General features: G+C 34.8%; 1 protein-coding gene across 1 annotated transcript in view; it reads left to right on the plus strand.

Annotated features, from left to right (window-relative positions):
- Positions 1-1,623: 1,623 nt before the first annotated feature.
- The window catches only part of LOC126815383 (sarcoplasmic calcium-binding proteins I, III, and IV), a 36,220-nt gene continuing 18,460 nt past the window's right edge, over positions 1,624-19,383 (plus strand). The window contains exons 1-2 of the mRNA XM_050540998.2: positions 1,624-1,753; positions 7,234-7,300. Coding sequence (XP_050396955.2) covers positions 7,240-7,300 — 61 coding nt within the window. The 5' untranslated portion in view covers positions 1,624-1,753; positions 7,234-7,239. The remainder of the gene's footprint in view (positions 1,754-7,233; positions 7,301-19,383) is intronic.

Consider the following 19,383-nt stretch of genomic DNA (forward strand, 5'->3'; position numbering starts at 1 on the left):
AAAACTGGGATTTCGCAATAGGTGAATGAGAAAATTCCATTGCTATTTTGCAAAATATTGGAAAAATGTATTGTATACTATATGTAGATGAAACAATCTGCAGGGTGAAATGTTTACGAAAGTGTAATGGAAATGAGAAGTGCTATCAACTGTTCCAGAAAGTGTGAACATACACAGCCAAGCTTTTTTTCTAACAGCTAGTGTGTAACAAACATGCTGGTTGAACGAGGATGACAACAACAAAGAGACACTATTAACCATTCAAAATGATATCATCTAGGAATGATGATCTCGGGGTGTTCCAGAAAGGATAGAGGCGCACCACGAATCCTTCTTCAGCTATTGTGCGATAGCATGATCCACGTATCCACCTAGAAATTCATATAAAGCGGATTCCTTTTGTTATTTTTAGATTCCTCTTTTTTTTAAATCCCTTAATTACACTTTGAAGGATAAATTCATACCATATTATTGAACATTTAAATCTAAAATCTAAAATTCTTTCTATCAACATTTTTTTTTAAATCTTCGCATTCTGTTCTTATAATCCCAAGCCAAGAGTGCCATTCAATTATCTTAAATAACCAATTTCGAGAATGGATTAGTTTTATGGTTTATTAGTTACATGGGAAAAGTATCCAAGAGACGTGAGCAAATAAACATTTTTTCCAAAACAATTGAAGATATTTTAGAGATGACAATATTTACAAGTCTGTTTCTTGTTCGGTCATTCGTTAAAAGGCGCACTCTTACATTAATCTCGCAAATTAGCCCCTGCAATTTCAGATACAACCTACGAGCGTACTGTGGACCAGGAACCGAGTATGACGTTATCATCCACAGCCATCTTCGATTGTAACGTCATATCAAAAATCGAAGTCCGTCGATTGATGCGCAATTGCTCATTGAACAAGCATATTATGCCAAGTTCCATTGTCGATCGTACTTTTTCAAAGAGGGTCGCCCTCAAGAAAGAAGAACGAGATAGTAGCGCTTGGGACCAAGTTCCTGTTCCAAAAATAAAAATACCCCCCCCCCCCAAAAAAAAAACCCAAAACGCTTCACCTCAAATAAGAAACTTCCTCAATGAAAATATTTCCAACTATTTCTCGATATTAAGGTTGAGCCTATTAAGATCCATATTATATTCGCTAGCAGACTTATACCATGATTGAAACTGTCATGGTTTTATTATTCTTTTGTAGTATTCATAACATCTAAATATTTCCCATTGGAAACTTACAGATATTATGATGTCCTCACAATAAGGAAACATTTTCTACTAGTAATGATACCATTCATCAACTACAGTCTATAAATTATCTTTCACTCCAAAAAAGCTAAAAGTGCATAAGTAGATTTATTGAAAGAAGATAATGATTACAAATAATAACCCTCCTTTGAAGAAGAGAAATTGCTGTCTTGAGCAACAAGCATTCACACATCTTGTATTCATTAGTTAAATGACTGTTGGATGATGCCAGATAGACACGTAGAAGACAATAATTGCCAGAAACAACTCGCTTAATTTATGCTGACAAGTTCCACTGTTGCGAGAATCGTCCACAGCTGTGCCAGATCGAAACCTACGTATTGTCACGTGGTCAATGGTTATGATCACATGACCAATCAATTATCGATTGAAATAAGCGGTACCCAGTTTGAGCTTGTCATTAAGTTTAGTTTGAGTGTCGAAGTAGGATAGCGTTGTTTATTTGGTCTTCTGTCTTCCACACTATATATACATATACAGGTATGTACTTTATTACTTATGTTTATAAATAATAACAACATCTTTTACTCATTATCTAAGTTTATCTAAAGAAGCTACTTTCCAATCTCGGATTTTAAAAAAGACAGTATTTGTAAATGGATTTAATCATTCTCAATAATTTAGGCGCACATCGTATTGCTGATTAGAAAAGAAGTTTGAACGAAACATATATTTCGTCTAGTACCAATACCAGATCAAGTTTAGTGTTATTAGATTCATCAATAACTATTCTTTAAAGGAGCATGCGCTTAACTTTGGAAATGGTCTTAATAATCCCCAAACATTTAGGTACAAATGGTTTTGCTTATCAGAAAAAACACCTTTCTAGTTGAAATATATTTCGTTTGGTATCAATGCCAGATCTATTTTAGTGTTTTTAGATCCAGCAATAATTCTATAAAGGGGCATGCGTTTAACTTTGTAAATGATCTTATTAAGTCTCAATAATTTAGGTACAAAATGTATTGCTTATCAGGAAAAAAAGGTTTCTAATTGAAATATCTTTCGTCTGGTACAAATACCAGATCACGTTTAGTGCAATTGGATTCAACAATAACTATTCTTTAAAGGAGTATACGTTAACCCTAAAATTATATTGAAACCATAATTAACAGTAGGTGAAACATTTGGTTACAGCAAGACAGTCAGCTTTTACTTTATTTATCTCAAATTGTTCGGATGGGACAAAAAAAAACGTCGTCCGCGGTGTACATTTAAGCGTGCACGTAAAAGAAACCCTGACAGTTGGAATTTGACATAATAGAGGCCATAACGCCGGTATCCTGGCAAAATTTTCCTAACAGCATACCATATGGAGTATTTCCGTCTTCATTAGGCCCGTCGGTGCAACAGATTAAGGCATTAAAGTCCATTAAATTAATCTCATGTGGGGTACTTAGGACAGAGCCACCGTACCTAAGTGGGTAAGACACTGGATCGCTAGCCTGGAGGTCGCGGACTCGCTTCCGGTGTTGGCCGAGAAAGTTCATCGTATTTTCCGGCGTGGTTTCACACTTGTCAGTGTTGTAGGAAGGAGGGCCTGACATGCACGTAAAAGATCCTTTGGTAGTTGGAATTCGATATAAGAGAAGGTCGTAGCGCAGCTGTCAGGGCAAATTTCCCTCATAGCAAACTGTATGGCGCATGCTCGTCTTCATTAGCTCAGCGGAGCAGAACAGTAGGACGTTATACCCATTTCATTTCATTTCATTTAGGAAAGATATTACAAAAAAGAAGGAAATTCAAACCACCATAAATCAATCGTCCACTTGATATTTAGAACTTTTTTTTATTAACATTTTTTTGTAAAAAAAAATCAAAAAAAAAAATCTAATAATCCATAATGGGCGACATAATACAGTTGAGGTAAGATAAAATATTTTTATTGACTGAAGTACCTGAGTTAACTAGGTTCTTCTGATGTAAGTGCCTTCGTTTTTACCCTAATTTGCCACTCAATTATCATGGACATTCGTTCGTTTTTTTTGGGTTTTTTTATAAAAAGCCCCACATAATTGATATAACATGACGAATGGAATCAATCACTATTCTTAAAAGAAAACCTACTTAAAACCAACTTAATAACTTTAATTTGTACTCTAGTTCTCTAATAATAATCCTGTTTTTTTAAAAAAAAAAATTAAAATAACCTTGAATAGTGTACAAAGAATACTACAGACAAACCGGAACATTTCGTGAGCTTAACGTAGGTATTGCCATGGGGATTAACATATGCCCCACTGCATTTAAACCATTATATTCTTGTACTCCATTTAAAAAGCAAGGTAATTTACTTTATCTCCGTTTACATATCATCACTGTTTCATATATATATATGACACTGGGACAACCCCTATTCTAGATAAAGCTCTTTTTATTCCTCATTCTGATTATAATGCTGTTTTACTCGTTATTCTATTAAACAACCATGCGACTGCTGAGACGGTGTTTTTTTTTCATACATTTACAAATCCTGTATTATTTCATTAATTGCTGAGCCTGGAAAGCTTGTTAATTAAATCATTAGTTAAATCAGTTGTGCAATGAATTTGCCGTCTTTTGATGACCATGTGCCCATATGAGACCGTACGCATTTTTGTTTGCTTTTTAATTCCATTTGAATATGTTTATGATACCTCTCAATTTTACTCTAATTGTATGAAGACAATGGTTAACCATTAGGACAAGTTATTGCCGTAGACATAAATAGAACCATCAGATACTAGTAATTGTAATTTGTATGTGCTGAGCAAACTGGTCAACTAAATTATTTAAGGGATGAACAAGTAATCTATTGGCCAATTCTCTACTCGATCTTTATCTCACAGACTGTTAATTTCATGATGCGTTAAACGTCCACTCAACACAAACTAGTTTATTTAGGGACATGCATCCGGTGCAGTGTTGGGGGTGGGGGGCACAGGGGCACTCGTAGAAAACCCATAAGGTTGGACAGGCGACCTAATTATTATCACGCACAACCTTCAGCAAAAACCGAGAATATCTAAAATAAAAGTAATCTGTTATAAAAACAGTTGCCAACATTTCAGATTGCCATTGTGATACAATCCATTCTGTAATGCTTCCTGATTTCCAATCGATATAAAATAGTTTACGGGTCGTTTTGCAAAGAATATCAGTAGACACTTTTTGCCCGGTTTTCATCCCATATTTGAGTCATAAAATGAACTGCGTATATAGAATATTGGCTCGATTTTGACCCCATTCTCGATCTTCTAGCTCTTTCATATGTATGATAAATTCTCTGGCATTTGTACGAGTAGTTTATGCCTTTATATAACATTGCACATAGTCTGGCTGGATACGATGACCATAGTAGCCTCATACTTACTAGTACTAAATTATTAAAACACGTCCTTCTTGATTAACAGAACTTAAACAATCGCTGATTTTCGGAATCGAAATAACAGATATTCCAATTTCTGGATTGAAATTCTGGACAGGGTACCTATCAGAGGAAGTCTAAGGTACATATAAAATAAATTGTTAGCTGTGCGAACGTTTGTATAGGTTCTTTAGAAAGCGTAAGTATTTCCCCACCTGATGTGCGACACCATTCTGTAGCTATTCATAACAAACTAAAACCGAAGTTCGAATTTCGATTCAAAAAACCGAAGTAACTTACAAATATAAATAAATTAGTGGAGCTGTGTACATTAATGGCTGATAGACCTCCAGTAATGGTTTCCGGCTTGTTCAACCTTGCTATGACATACAGGTGATATGGAGGGACATGTGGGGCGAAACTTATTCTCTCTTTCATTCAAACAAATAGTCTTAGTACACGATATAGTCCAATCTTTAATTCACATTAACCATATTCATTACTTTAGAAAGTAGAATAGGTTTACTTCAATTCTATAAGGATTGATGATAATTTATGTTTGGCGGATTCAAAATATCGTATTATCATCCAACAGACTAAATGAATGCCTATTTTCACATCAATGCAAAACATTTTATTTTGGGAAATCAACTTTGTCATTAATAATAGTTTTCAAGATAATGTTTTGTCACGAAGAAAACCGTTAATAATGCTTTTAGAGATATTGTAGATAGTTCTAATACGATGGTTCTGTGGTTGCCCGATCTTCTAAAATACCTGTTTACAGGCTTTGAAAATTATACTCTGTTCAAAGACTTTATTAGCCGCGAGGCTACATGTATGTATTAATGACACAATATTATCTGGGCTTGTTTATGTCGGCACATTTTATTCTCTACTGCTGTATTCCAAGTCAATCTGGTCATTTGTTTATAAATATTTCCATTTGTAATCAAAGTCGTATGGCGGGGAAGGGGGCGGGCACTGCATTGTCGGGACCAGCAAGATAGAAAGCTCCTGCCACATCTCGTAATTTTCTGTTCAGTTGTGTGTGGGGGTGGATACAAACTTAAAGACGCTACTACGCCATTGTGTGTAAACTGTCATGGCTACATATATAGTTATGATTGGCGGTAATGTCAGTGTTTGTACTTTTATTGTATTGTCTATACGGCTTAGTCGATATGGATGATCGTTTCCAAGAGGTTACCCCCCCCCCCCCCCCGATAGAAGCTGTTGCTACATGCATTGGATTTGGACGGCAGGTGCTTTTAGGAACTGTTTACGGGTTTCATACAACTTTTATAGGAAGAAAATGTCCCGAGGCTCTCTTCTGCTAAGCTTGAATAAAAAAAAACATTGCACGATAGATTATTTTAAATTTCAAATATAAAAGAACTCGAACAGGTAGAGATCGATTACATTTGATCAATCATCTATATTGGTACCTAGCTTATTCTAAACACAGATTATATAGACAATTTGTCTAACAGCAAGTAACAAGAGCTAAATTCATCAACATTACAATCATCCGTGTGACAAAAAGAACTATTTAAAAAGGAAATATAAAACGTTGTGACAAAAATAACTAAATAAAAGGATCTATTTCCACATGGATGACGAAATAATAGTTTGTAGCCTTACAGAAAATTAAGTCAGTTTCCATTGTAGTCTGTTGGGATTATATATATGTTTCCGTATGTACTGCCATAAGCTGAGCAATCTAGAAGAACATTTACCGAAGTTAAGAGAGAGAGAGAGAGAGAGAGAGAGAGAGAGAGAGAGAGAGAGAGAGAGAGAGAGATGGGGTTTAACGTCCACTCGACACAAACTAGGTCATTTCGGGACTAACATATGGTTTAATTTTATTTCAATAATTCGCATGCGCGTAGGGGTCTTTAGCAGTGGGAGGAAACCCACGACTCAGTGACAGACTTTATGATACAGCGCGCGCACGCTAACCATTCAGCCATCCAACCCCCCTTACCGAATATCTTTGATTAAATATCTTTGATTAAATCATTTCACAGATGGTTATTATTCGGTATGTATCGAATAAGATTAACTTTCACAACATGAGTCTTGAATTGCGAGAGAGGTGTCGCTTTCGTTCATTAATAAATGGAGTTAAACCAGATTCAATGTAGCAAAACGTTATTTTAAACATCCATGAATTTGGACGCAAGTTGTGGTCATTCAAAATTCTATTGATTTCATGCTTCCATATTTATACGACTGTGAAACATTCGATTTATATCCGCAAACATCAAAGCCATGGCATTTTATGAATCTAATGTGAATATTTTCGGTTTAATCTTTTAAATTTAATTTCAACTCATGTTTATTGTAATTTTATAAATGAATAATTGTTCTAGAACTTCAGAAAACTTTCGAAATTTTGCAAAATATTTATATTTGCATTGAAATATTATTAGAAGTATGAACCTTGGACTGGAACATAGCTCTGATTCTTCCAATTAATATATTTTCTTTGCTTTATTGTTTCCTTAGCTCCTTAAGCCGTTGATCTACCAAGATATAATAATGAATTGATTCTCTTCCAATATCATTTTCATTTTTCTACTATTTATAAATAATATTATTTCTGTTTCAGATTAAAATGGGTTCACTATCAGAATTCCAAAAGAGAAAAATTCTCGCTGTTTTCAACACACTTTACGGTAAGATACTGTTTGCATTCTTATTATATCCTCTTTGTAAATTATGGGAGCTTAATGATGACAAGATCACCGACGTTAAGTCATCAAAGAAGGATACGTCAGTTGGCAATTAAAACATTTTACAGATTGTAATTAGTTTTCTTAATTATACGTGTAATGTTTGTCTCATACAGAACTTCATCGATTTGTTAGTCTTCATTTCGATAATTTGAAAAGCAAACAGTTTTAAAGAAAAGTCCGGGCATACATGATGGAAATTTTGTATTAAAATTTACTAATTAGTTTATTAAATAGGTTTCACTGAAAGACCCTGTTTTTAGCTAAGAATAGTAATTAACTCAGTTAGAAATACCACATATCTTGTTAAAGACTCATTGGATCGTCTGCACTTGAAACTGTAACACAAAAACTTTTGACCATAAAGAGCACTTAAAGAAATACAAACAAAAATACTCCCACATTAAACGGTTCTGACACAATCTTTTATTTCGCAATGCTAAATGTAATTTTATAGATTTAAAGTTTATAGGAAACATAAGTGGAAATGTTTCATTTTGCAACATAAAAAAAAACTTTATTGATGTTGTTCTTAAAGCTGTATTACAAAGGTGGTGGGCGTTTGCAATATTAAGTGTAAATTAAAATCATTGATTTAAATTTTTTGTATGATTGACAGTTCTTACATCGTTAGATATTAGTCTGACATATATGAGGACATGATTTAAAATATCAAAATGGTGATTTAGCATTAAAATGACTAATCGGAAAAACGTTGCACAGGACTATGTTCGAATCACATTGAGTGGTTTTATTTTAAAAGTTTTTAAGCATATCTAGTTGTGAGAATTACTAAAGCAAATCTAACTTGGGTAAATCAAAATGGCAAATTTCATCTTTCATCAGTACATTACGGGTCTATCATGTCGTCTACGTTTGATTGTGACAACACAGACGTTGATATAGGCTAGATAACATATACAATCTTCATTGATAATGGCAGAGAGTCGCTGAAAAGTTCACAAGTTCGTTCATTTTGAGACAATGTACGATAATTTGTTTATTTTTTACGGTTATCTATGCGGTGCTAACATATAACCTCAAGTCTTCGTCTCACCCGAAGGGCTAGATATACTTTCCCACAAATATAATTAAAAACGTATGTACCAGTTTAATGTAAAGAATGATATTAATATCTAATTTAGCACGCGGGAGTTAAAATGTGATGATGAGGACGTCGCTCAAAGACTTCAATTATTTGACAGGACAACTGCTCACGAAACATTTGTTCATTTTCTGAAAAACAATCATCATTGATATGTTAATAATCACGATTTAATCATTACCAGATATTCTGATTACAGTCGTTATTTGAATAATTATTCATAATAACTTTATATTCTTGTTCTCCATTTACTTGTCATCAATAAATTACCCCTTCGAAGCATGATGACAAAACATATGCAGTCACGAAAATGTATTTTCGCTGTGCATTTATGTATTTCAATTTGGGCTACAAAATGACGTACATGCAATAATATGTTGATTAAAACATTTATGATTCTATATATCCATTGAATCTGAATACTGCATACATTGGCCATTTTTTTCTTGATAGCTGGTCGATTACTTATATTTATACCGAGCAATGCTTTACTGATATATACATGTATATATATATATATATATATATATATATATATATATATATATATATATATATATATACTAAACAGCAAAGAAAAACCTCAGTACGATTTTAAAATCACAGGGGCACTTTAATCAAATCATTCTTTAAAAAGGATTAATAAATGGATCAAAGCAATTTTTTGTGAACAATATGTTGACACATTAGTGATTAGTTCATCACAATTCCAAGACATTGCGAGAAGGTTTAGCGTCTGTACACAGTCTATACATCAGTGTCTGGTGTGTCCACCGCGAGTGTTAATAACGATTGATGAACGCCATTGGCACCTGGAACCACACTCTCAGAAAAGCCTGACCCAATCCATCGGCTGTGTTTGGTCTCGGTACAACGTTATTAATTTCATCCCAAAGACGTTCAATCGGAGCAGAACAGTAGGACGTTAAACTCCATTTCATTTCATTTTACGTTCAATCGGGTTTAAGTCCGGACCAGTGCATAACGTTGACAAAGTTCTGCTGTAGAAAGTTCCGAGTAACTCTGGCGGTGCGGAAACGGGTATTGCCATGCTGGAAAACGTTGTTTCGATGCCGTGCGAAATGTGGTATGACGTGGGGTCCGAGAGCTTGATCGATGTAGCCCGCTGCTGTGATGCCGTCTCCTATCCCTGGACCAAGATTTTAGAACACCACAGGACCCACTTTCTGGTTCAGACCGATTCCACCCCCAAACCATTATGCTTGGACCTCCACTTGAGTCTCGTTCCATGGCGCATTGGTCAGAATAACGCTGGCCACGTCGACGCCACATTCTGGTCCTGCCATACTGCAGTTCTCTATTGTCGCCAGTTCTGGTGTTGTTTGGCAAACTCTAGATGTTCACGTCGATGGCGAGGAGTGAGGATCGGTCCACGGTAAGGTATACGGCAATGGATGTTCTCTCTGGTGAGACGTCGGCCCATTGTATCGGTACTGATGGTCTTCCGTGTGTTACCACTGTCTAACGTGCTGTCTCAGATGCCTGTGTGAAGGGATTCTGCACGTGCTGTCGCACAACATGGCGGTCTTGTCGTCTTGTGGTAACCCTTTGTCTACCAGTTCGGGGGCGATCATCCGTGGTGTTGGTGGCCCGAAAGCGTTGCTGAAGCCTGTAGATGGTCCGAACATTGACCGGGAAGTAATTGACAACGGCTTGGGCAGTGTAGCCAGCGCCGAGTTTTTCAAGCGCCTGGTTCCTCTGAGCTATCGTGAGTCATGGCATGCTGCTGGCGTTGTAGTGTGAATGATTCAACCAGGTATGGGGGTGCATTTTATAGGGCTGGTCCCAGTGGACAGCACGTGCAAATGAATTACATGAAAATCATGGAGAACACATTACCATCTCAGAAGTCAGGTTGCGTTTTTGAGAACATTTCCTGGGTTCAATTATGTGTTTGGGAAGGAGTCTTATTGCTCAGGTAAAGTTGGAGATGCGGTCACAAATATACAATAAAAACATTTGACAAGTTTTATGCAATGCGTCTTTTCAGAGTAACATACCAACCTGACGTGTCTTTTGCTGCTTATTATATATATATATATTAAATAACTGATTCAGCACATATATATATATATATATATATATATATATATATATATATAGAAATAAAGATGTTTTAGGAAAAAAAACTAGGTTTTTGCGAGTACAACAATGAACTATAATGGCTATAATAAGCACGATAAGATAATATTGCATACATTATGTATCATTAACAAGATTATTAATTAAACATTTATATTTTACACAACTACAATGTTAATATAACAAAAATCAACACCTTGAATTAAGCAATGGTTTGAATTTTTCAATAAAATATGATTCCTTTGCTTCTAATAGATCGTTGTCTTTGCTGTTTAATTGATATAACGGAAAGACATTAAAATTGCATTTGCCACAAACATCGAGGTGTCGGCTCAGGGGTATCATCCTGTATAGCGGATTATGAATATGTTGTCGATGGAGGTTCATTCTTAATCTAAGCATATTTATGGTCTTTCCGATATATCTACCCTTACAGCCCGGACAAATTATTACATATATAATGTAATCGGATTTACAAGACATTGGTTGTTTTACATGAAATGTAAAATTGTCCGTGATATTTATGGATGAACCTTCAATTATGATTGAACACGTTTTACATTTGGATTCATTACACTTGTTAACTGTGGGTATGATTTTAGTTGATTCGAATTTTGATGAGATTAGTAATTTAGCCAGGCTTTGAGGTTGCTTTAAACTATTTATTATTTTTGCCTTATTTAATATATCATCCATAATCGGGCTATTTTTAAGAATATGGAGATTATTATTAATTATAGATTTACCATCTTCTTGTGATGGGTTGAAAGTAGTTACTAAAGCAACTTCTTCGTGACTCTTTGTTTCACAAATCGTTTTTGGACACCTTAATTTGCTCTGATCTAAACTTAAAGCTTTTCGGATGGCATCATCTACTAGCTTTGCCGGGTAGTGTTGCTTTTTTAGAAAACCTTTAAGCTCATTAAGGCGTATTAGATCAGAGCAAATTAAGGTGTCCAAAAACGATTTGAATCAGTTAATTAATGTTAAAACCACACCACGCATAAGTAGAAATAAAACCCGGAAGACAATCCCGCATTGAGTAATTAAAAAAAGATATTAACCTTGAAATACAATAGTAGACAGGGCGGATTGTCCTTAAATATTTAGAAGTTTTACAAACTTTATTATATAAAATCTGACCATGTTGATTAAGCGATAGATTTAACCCAGGGAAGCATATCATATACATCTGGATATAACATGTTTAACATCCATCAATCTATCAGGCTAAGTAGATATTTATATTGGACTGGATCGAAAATTTGATTCTTTTCATAGACAACTTGAGTGATGTTCCACCTTCTTAAAAGCGAGTCTATCAAAAGATCATTTTTCATGTGAGCAGAACGGATCCGTCATCGATAGTCTATCGCCTTGACTCAGGGACACCATTTCGTCAATTAATATTGATTTATGTGGGATATGGCTGTGAAGGAATAAGAGGACGCAGATCATATTTTGACCATGATTTACTTAAGCCAAACTTTCATTAAACATAGACGATTTAATAATATCCAAACGGTGCCAGGGGTATCGATACTGTTTATACACAGACCAAAGCACCAAACAGATCGTTTCGTTTATATAGTTCCAGTAATCAATTTTATACGACCCAAAGTTAATTACACGGCCACTTTACAACTAAAATCTAAACCCCTTTATATTTGTTTCTCTAAATTGCTTAATCTAATTCCTATAGTTTTGCTTTCTATATGCAGTTAATAAGCATTCCAGAATTTCACGTTGGCTCTGTTACTTTAAATCCGTACACTCATAATCCTAATTCATAGACAGTAAAGTTAATGCTTAATACATCCTGTATAGACTCAATTACATATATGTTTTATGGCTTACTGGTCATATTGCAGTAAATGTTATTATTTTCTGAATATAAGAAAATTGCGACATAGCTCTTAATACGGCTTTAGCTATTAGGAAATATATGATTAAATATTATATTTCCTTTCGAATGAATGCTGTCTTAAGTAACAATTCTTTTAGCTTTTAGTTACGTTCTCTGATAATCGGATATCCCTGATCTAATAAATTCAGATGTTGTACTTTGTTTATTACATTACTGTAAATACAAATCTATTTATGAACTATATGTTATTTACTTTAAATAAAACGCCATCGCAATAAAGTGAGTGGTTTGGATCCTATGTATTACTGCTATCTTCTAAACATCTGAATTTGTCTCCAATAACGACGAATTCGTGATATATAGGTAATTGGTGGGATATATGGCATAGACTTTATTATGCGTTATTCAGAATATTCAGATTTAAGTTATGGATTTCAAATTATCTGAACCGAAATTGTATATATTTATTTGGCTCATTGAGTGAGATTCCATCACTATATTAAAAGATCAAGAACGACTTAGGAACTTATTTAAATTCTTGCGATAAGAAAATGACGTCTGATACAATGCAATTAAGTCATGATACTAGTTTTTACCAAGCATAATGGAAGTTGAATAATGGATTTTGATCCATACTAATTCGGAAGCACGATTTTGAAAATATGTTTAGAAGTACATGTATAGATATATCGTCTATCCTAAAGGGCAACCAGTCAAGTCCGACAGCTTTCTTTAGCTACATAATGACAGATAGTAAACAGATTTACTATAGGTTCTCAAGTCGAAGTAAATCAGGTGTTCTGGAAATAGTAAGAATGCTTGTAATGGGGTATACCCCCCCCCCGCCCCCCATTACTATAATGTTGCATTGAGTGAGTGAACCCAGAAACATTTTTAAATGCAGTTTTATAAAATCCTCAGAAATGTGCATGATGTGGTGTCGCGTTTATAACAGGGAAAATTATATCCTTTGTTTATGATTGGGGAAACAGAAGAGAAGGTGCCGACACGAAAATATTTAATTCTTATGATGAATTTTTAGACAGGAGTTGGTCAATCAATGTTGTTTATTAAATGCATTGTTTGTCCATTTGTCCATTGATGAACATTTTTCCTGGATTGTATAGTATAATAGAAGATATTCGTATTCAATCCGCAATTTTTCACAACAATATTGATCGAGTCCTCAAGGTCCAAAGCAATGGTGGGAACATCACCATCTCTCTCGAATTTCTCCTCTTTAAAATATTCTAAACGTGTTAATAATTTCAGCTGTTCCATATGTATATCGTCTCTTAGAATTTATCTGATTCTAATACCATTTGTTCTGGCTTGTGTTTTGTTGTGTACTTGTCTGCTATCTGGCAATGAAAATGAATAATAACGGACGATAGTGTGACGTGCATTGTTCAACTCAACTGAAGATATTGACATTTATTTCTTCATGACAAACTGAGAATAATATTAAAATCATTAATCTCCTCGTATGACAAGAGGAAACCATATATATCCCATACTTTCCATATATTTTGTGACATATATATTTCAGATGTCTGAGTTCACTGTTTTTCTGCTTCGTTATATAACATAAGACAGAACTACATTTATTATTCTAACTTACGATAATAACTAGACACTTCCAAGAGCTACTTATAATTCAACTTCATGTTTATATTTCAATGATATATATTCTCGTTATTTAAGCTGATTCTTCTGTAACAAGCAATTTCTAGATATAAAAGTCATCTCAATTTTGGGGGAGAATTTAACATCCACTCGGCACAAACTAGGTCATTTCGGGACTAACATTGTTTAATTTTATATCAATAGTTCGCCTACGCGTAGAGGTCTTTAGCAATAAGTTGGGGAGACGGGTCGGATGACCCGGAGAAACCCCACAAGGGCTGGACAGGCGATCCTACTCCTTGGACTGGCCTGTAACCCAAAAACCAAATTGGGATATGTTTGAATATTTTTTCTGCCTTGCTGTGCATAATTTTGATCTCAAACGGTACTAGGAAGATTTATTTAATACTGATCAGCTATATAATAATTCATTATCCAGACACGGCAGTCTAGATTTTATATAACATTAATCAGATTGCCTATACATTATCGGACATTAGGACTAGAATATGTCACAACTTTTTTCAATCATAGCAAATTGCCATTTCCAATCAACGTCTAAGAGTATCCTACTGTCATTTAAAATGTTGGACCTCCGCCAATTCGGATGACAACCCTGTTTTCAGAATGCTTTCGAGCACCATTTGTAACGAAGCGAATTGATCAACGAGGTCAAACATACCCCAGAGGAGAATACTAATGGTGTAGACTGGTATAACCAGACACCAAACCGATTAGATACTACAGTAAAAACAGAAACGATTGGATGTAAATCATAATACATCCTTATACGTTGTGACAAATTTGTGTCCATTTCTAAGTGTCAAAGAATTGCGATTTAGCTCCTTTAACCAATGCCCCATGTGTTAAATTCCATACAGAAAAATTGAAGGTCTCTCAAGAATCAGAGATAGTGCTAAACATCTCGCTTTATTTCGTTGGTTAACTAGTGCAGTTAGTTTATCTGAACACAGAAAAGTTTTTACTTTCAGGTCGGGACGTCTGAATCAAAGAATTACATAAGTCTTTGAGTACATAATGTGGTCGTATATAGTTGTCTCCGTCGGCCCGTCCAACCCAAACGTGCTGGGATGATTATTCACTTATTCTTTAAGTCAAAGTCTTTTGAGATTCAGAGTCGCACATCAATAATTTACAGAGTTATTGCCCCTGTCATCGAAAACTTGTAATCGTTCTGAAAAACCAGCGCTAGTGAGACTTTTTGGGAACAACGTAAATAGATAGTTGACTATAGTTTGTTGTAGTCTGGCTAGTAATAATGATGAATTTGCATATCAATTATCTTTGAAATCAAATTTGCGATTTATTTTCCCGAACAACTAAATTAATGTGTTTGGCATATGTTTCGTTGCGTTGAAACCTATGTTTTTATCATGAGCTAACCAAAACGACGACAATATTAGCCATTTCAACAAAAAATAGATGTTCTAGAAAAGGTTATAATGCCTTACTAGTACATTACACTGAAACCTGCCACACTGTACGTTTTTATACGCCCACATTGAAATATGTGATCGTATATTGTCGTCGCCCCGTCCGTCCGGGAGTCAACAAGGGTTGACGCATATATTTTCTTTTGTCAGAAATCAAAACATTTATAACACACTAAAGTCTGATTACGAGTAACAACCCATTTGACTTCTAGTCCGACTGTAGCAGTTAGCATTCAAAATAGTTAATATCAATTGTGATAATCATCGGAAATCGTCGAAAATTGATAGGCTTCTTCGTTTCATGACCATAAGACTGTATAAATATAAAGCGTCCACAAGATTTTTCAAAGTGATCAAGGAGCATAACTCTGGCAGTAATTATCGAAAATCGTTGAAAATCAATAGTCTTCTTCGTCTCATGACCTTAAACACTGTGTATAAATTTAAAGTCGATCGGATTTTAACTTTAGCGTCTAGGGCGTCCACAGATATTTTAAAGTGATCAAGGGTCATAACTCTTGCGGTAATTATCAGCAATCGTTGAAAATCAATAGCCTTCTTCGTCCCGTGACCTTAAACACCGTGTATAAATTTAAAGTCAATCCGATATTAAAGGACAATATTGGTGTCAGTCTATCACATATGTGATGGAGCTGGTTAAACACATTCCAAATATAATTTTAACACAGAGATCATTGCTACGATAACTGAGTAATACAGGTTTCCTGAATCGGAAGTGACGAACGCCAAAGGAAAACACGAGTCATCCCTCTATATAACTGACTGAAGTGACGAGTGATAACAGATACATGGGCGAATTTCTGCTCACTAATAATTCCTTCCAAGACCAAAAGTTGTTGTGTGAGACTGTGAGAGGATATCTGTGGGCGTATGTTTCCTTGCATGACAACCTATCTTTAATTTTTTTGATTGACCATAAATCTACGAAAAATATTCCACTTTATTATTTTCCCAAAAAATGTGCCAGTAAACAGTTTCAATAAGATACTGTATGGTGATAAAATTGAGAGAAAAAATGAAATATGTGTGGGTTTATCATTATATTTGTAAATTATTTAAAAGCATCGTCTTTTTAAACTCTTAACTACGACACGTGCCAGTTTTTCCACACTTTATCAGGTTTGAAAAACATGTTCACTGTGTTGTGCTTCTGAGACGTTGATTGACAGGGTTGAACTAATGAAATCCCATCTAAGCTTATTACCAGATTGAAGATTTTCCATTGCTACGATCAATGACAGGGCAGTCTGTTGAGTCATATGACAAAATTTAACCAACATTCTCGAACAACCCGTGTTCTGGCAGAGATTCTTACAGATGGCATTATGGAAACAGATATTTAAGCAGATTGCTGTTACACGATAACACACCTTAAAGCGCATATTATGAAAGAGAGAACTGACACTCATCGGTTGACACACCAGATTTGCGTCAATTCATGTCGTACTTTCAGATAAATGAACATTGAAATCGCTATCAGTAGGTCGTAATGTCATATCAGATTTGGAAGAAAATTGTGTTATTTGTGGAAATGTTTCGAAATAATCGCGAAATCTTTTTTGTGATTTATATTTTAGAAATCTTTACAGTTAGACACATACAAGAACCAAATGACAAGCACTCGTTAAAAATGACCATACACATCGACATCGATATGTCAAATAAAATTCAAACGAATGGAAAGGACTTGTTCGGATATTTTTTTTTTCGTCAATGAATAAATTTAAAATAAAAATCTGTTCATGGATTGTTTAATTTTGAAATTATTATAATATTATTCTATATATCCCTTGAATATTTTACCAAATTCAAACAAATGGAAAGAAATTGATAATATGCGTTGGTAATATTAAACTATATATCCATTGATTATTTTACTTACATGTAATGACATAGTAATGATATAGTGAATGTGAGTCTGACATTAACGAAACATATCTAGGGACCTTTGAATGACAGTTGAAGTTAAAAACATGCTCAGATGTCACGGACATTAATGTAAATAAATATCCAATGGCTGTACTGATTCTGGTAAAGTATGCGTTAGAACATTTCTAGACAGGCCTACATGTAGGTTCTTTTAACTCTAGAATTGGAGGCTTACATAACTCTTAGATTTTTGTTTGCTTTTGGAGCGGAGGCTTGCGTATTTATCTTTGGATTTCTTTTAGCCTTTGTAGTGGAAGCTTACGTCTTTCTACTGGGATTTCGTTGAGCCTCTGTAGCGAAAACTTTCTCTATCCTAGCTTTTCTAGCACAAAAAAAACGGTGAATTAATTTATGATTTCCAATTAACATATTTTTACTTACATGTAGTTAGCCATTAGTATGTCAAGAACCATTGGCAGTTCAATTGATGTACGGGCAAAAATCTCCCCATAGCAGAATGTATGTCGCATACTCGTCTGCATTATCCCGGTTGATGCAGAGAAGTAAGACGTTAAACCCCATTTCATTCATTCATTTTAAGGTGAGTAAAGAAAGCGATGACATTGATTTTAGAAATTGTACCAGTCACCATTGTTCTCTGTTTTATTGTTTAATTCAACCGCTTGCTTCTGTTGTTATGCATACATAACGAATGATTTCCAATGGCAATAAATATGTTCTAACAACGCGGTTGACAGCAACATAAAACACAAGTTTATTTCAATTTGAAGAATGAGTGACACTCGCTGCCGCAATCGTTTTAAAATTATCTAAAGGAAGACGTGAATCGTGTAATACTATGGTCTTTGCGACCATATTTTATCTTCAACTAATTATTTGGTTCGCACTTTCTATAGAGTCAATGAATTGAATGATATATTTATATATATATATAAAAACCCAGTAATATTTTGGTAAAATCCTTACCATTGTCAAAATATCCATCAAATTATATTTGTTTATGACGTGTGGTTGGTAGACCAAATAAGGTAATGTTCTCTCCCAGGTCTTTGGAGAATGGGGATGGTTATTCCATATTTGGGAAGGAAATTACCGCCAAGGCCAGTCTATGACGTACAGAAATTAGGGGGTTATAAAAGAGGGTGTTGAGTGAAATTCATCAGAGCTCACCCAAATATTCCGAGCAGCTATCATCTATGCGTTATAGAGAACGAGGGACATCGAAGCCTTGGAAGCAGTTTAATAATAAAGTTGTAGAAACGAACTAACCTGTAGTTTTATTTACGATCACAAAGGAAACACAACAAGGAAGTCCGATATTACTACAATCGATGGAATGATTTATCTGTACTATATATGAACACATATTTTATTAAAACTTAAATTTATTCTTGGAAATATCCATTGCCATTCGGTGCAAGGTTAATTGATAAATTGTAAAATCATGACCGATACCGGTAGGTATGGAAGCGTATAGGGATCACTAGCGCGAGTGATATCACGGTATCAATAAGGTAATGTTAACATATTGTGATTGCTGAGATGATTTTAACCCTGAAAAGACCATTTTTGCTGAGTTGTGTGTCGTCATGTCGTCATTTTGCTAGTAATAGTGACGTTATGTCAGCGGTGAACGACTTTTTTTTAGGGTGACTAAAGAAAATATCTTCCTGGCCGGCATCCAGGCCTTGCAACATCTATCCTCGAAGAGGATTATGTAGAAAAATAAATGAAAACCATTTCTTTCACAGGTAGGCTTAGAACTTTTCAGCCAGCCCTCGCACTGACAGTTGAACGTTTTACTGCTAATGGTAGGAAAAATTATTTTAGGACAATTCCATAAAATCTAAGCTACACACAATGTGTTAATGTGGCTAACTCTCTTTGATTTAGGTTAAAATATCGGATCGGGTTAACCTGATTTGTTATTGTCATAGGGTAAGCTCTTTACGAATAAAGT

Source organism: Patella vulgata, chromosome 3 (genome assembly GCF_932274485.2).
Source record: "Patella vulgata chromosome 3, xgPatVulg1.2, whole genome shotgun sequence".
Taxonomy (NCBI): domain Eukaryota; kingdom Metazoa; phylum Mollusca; class Gastropoda; family Patellidae; genus Patella; species Patella vulgata.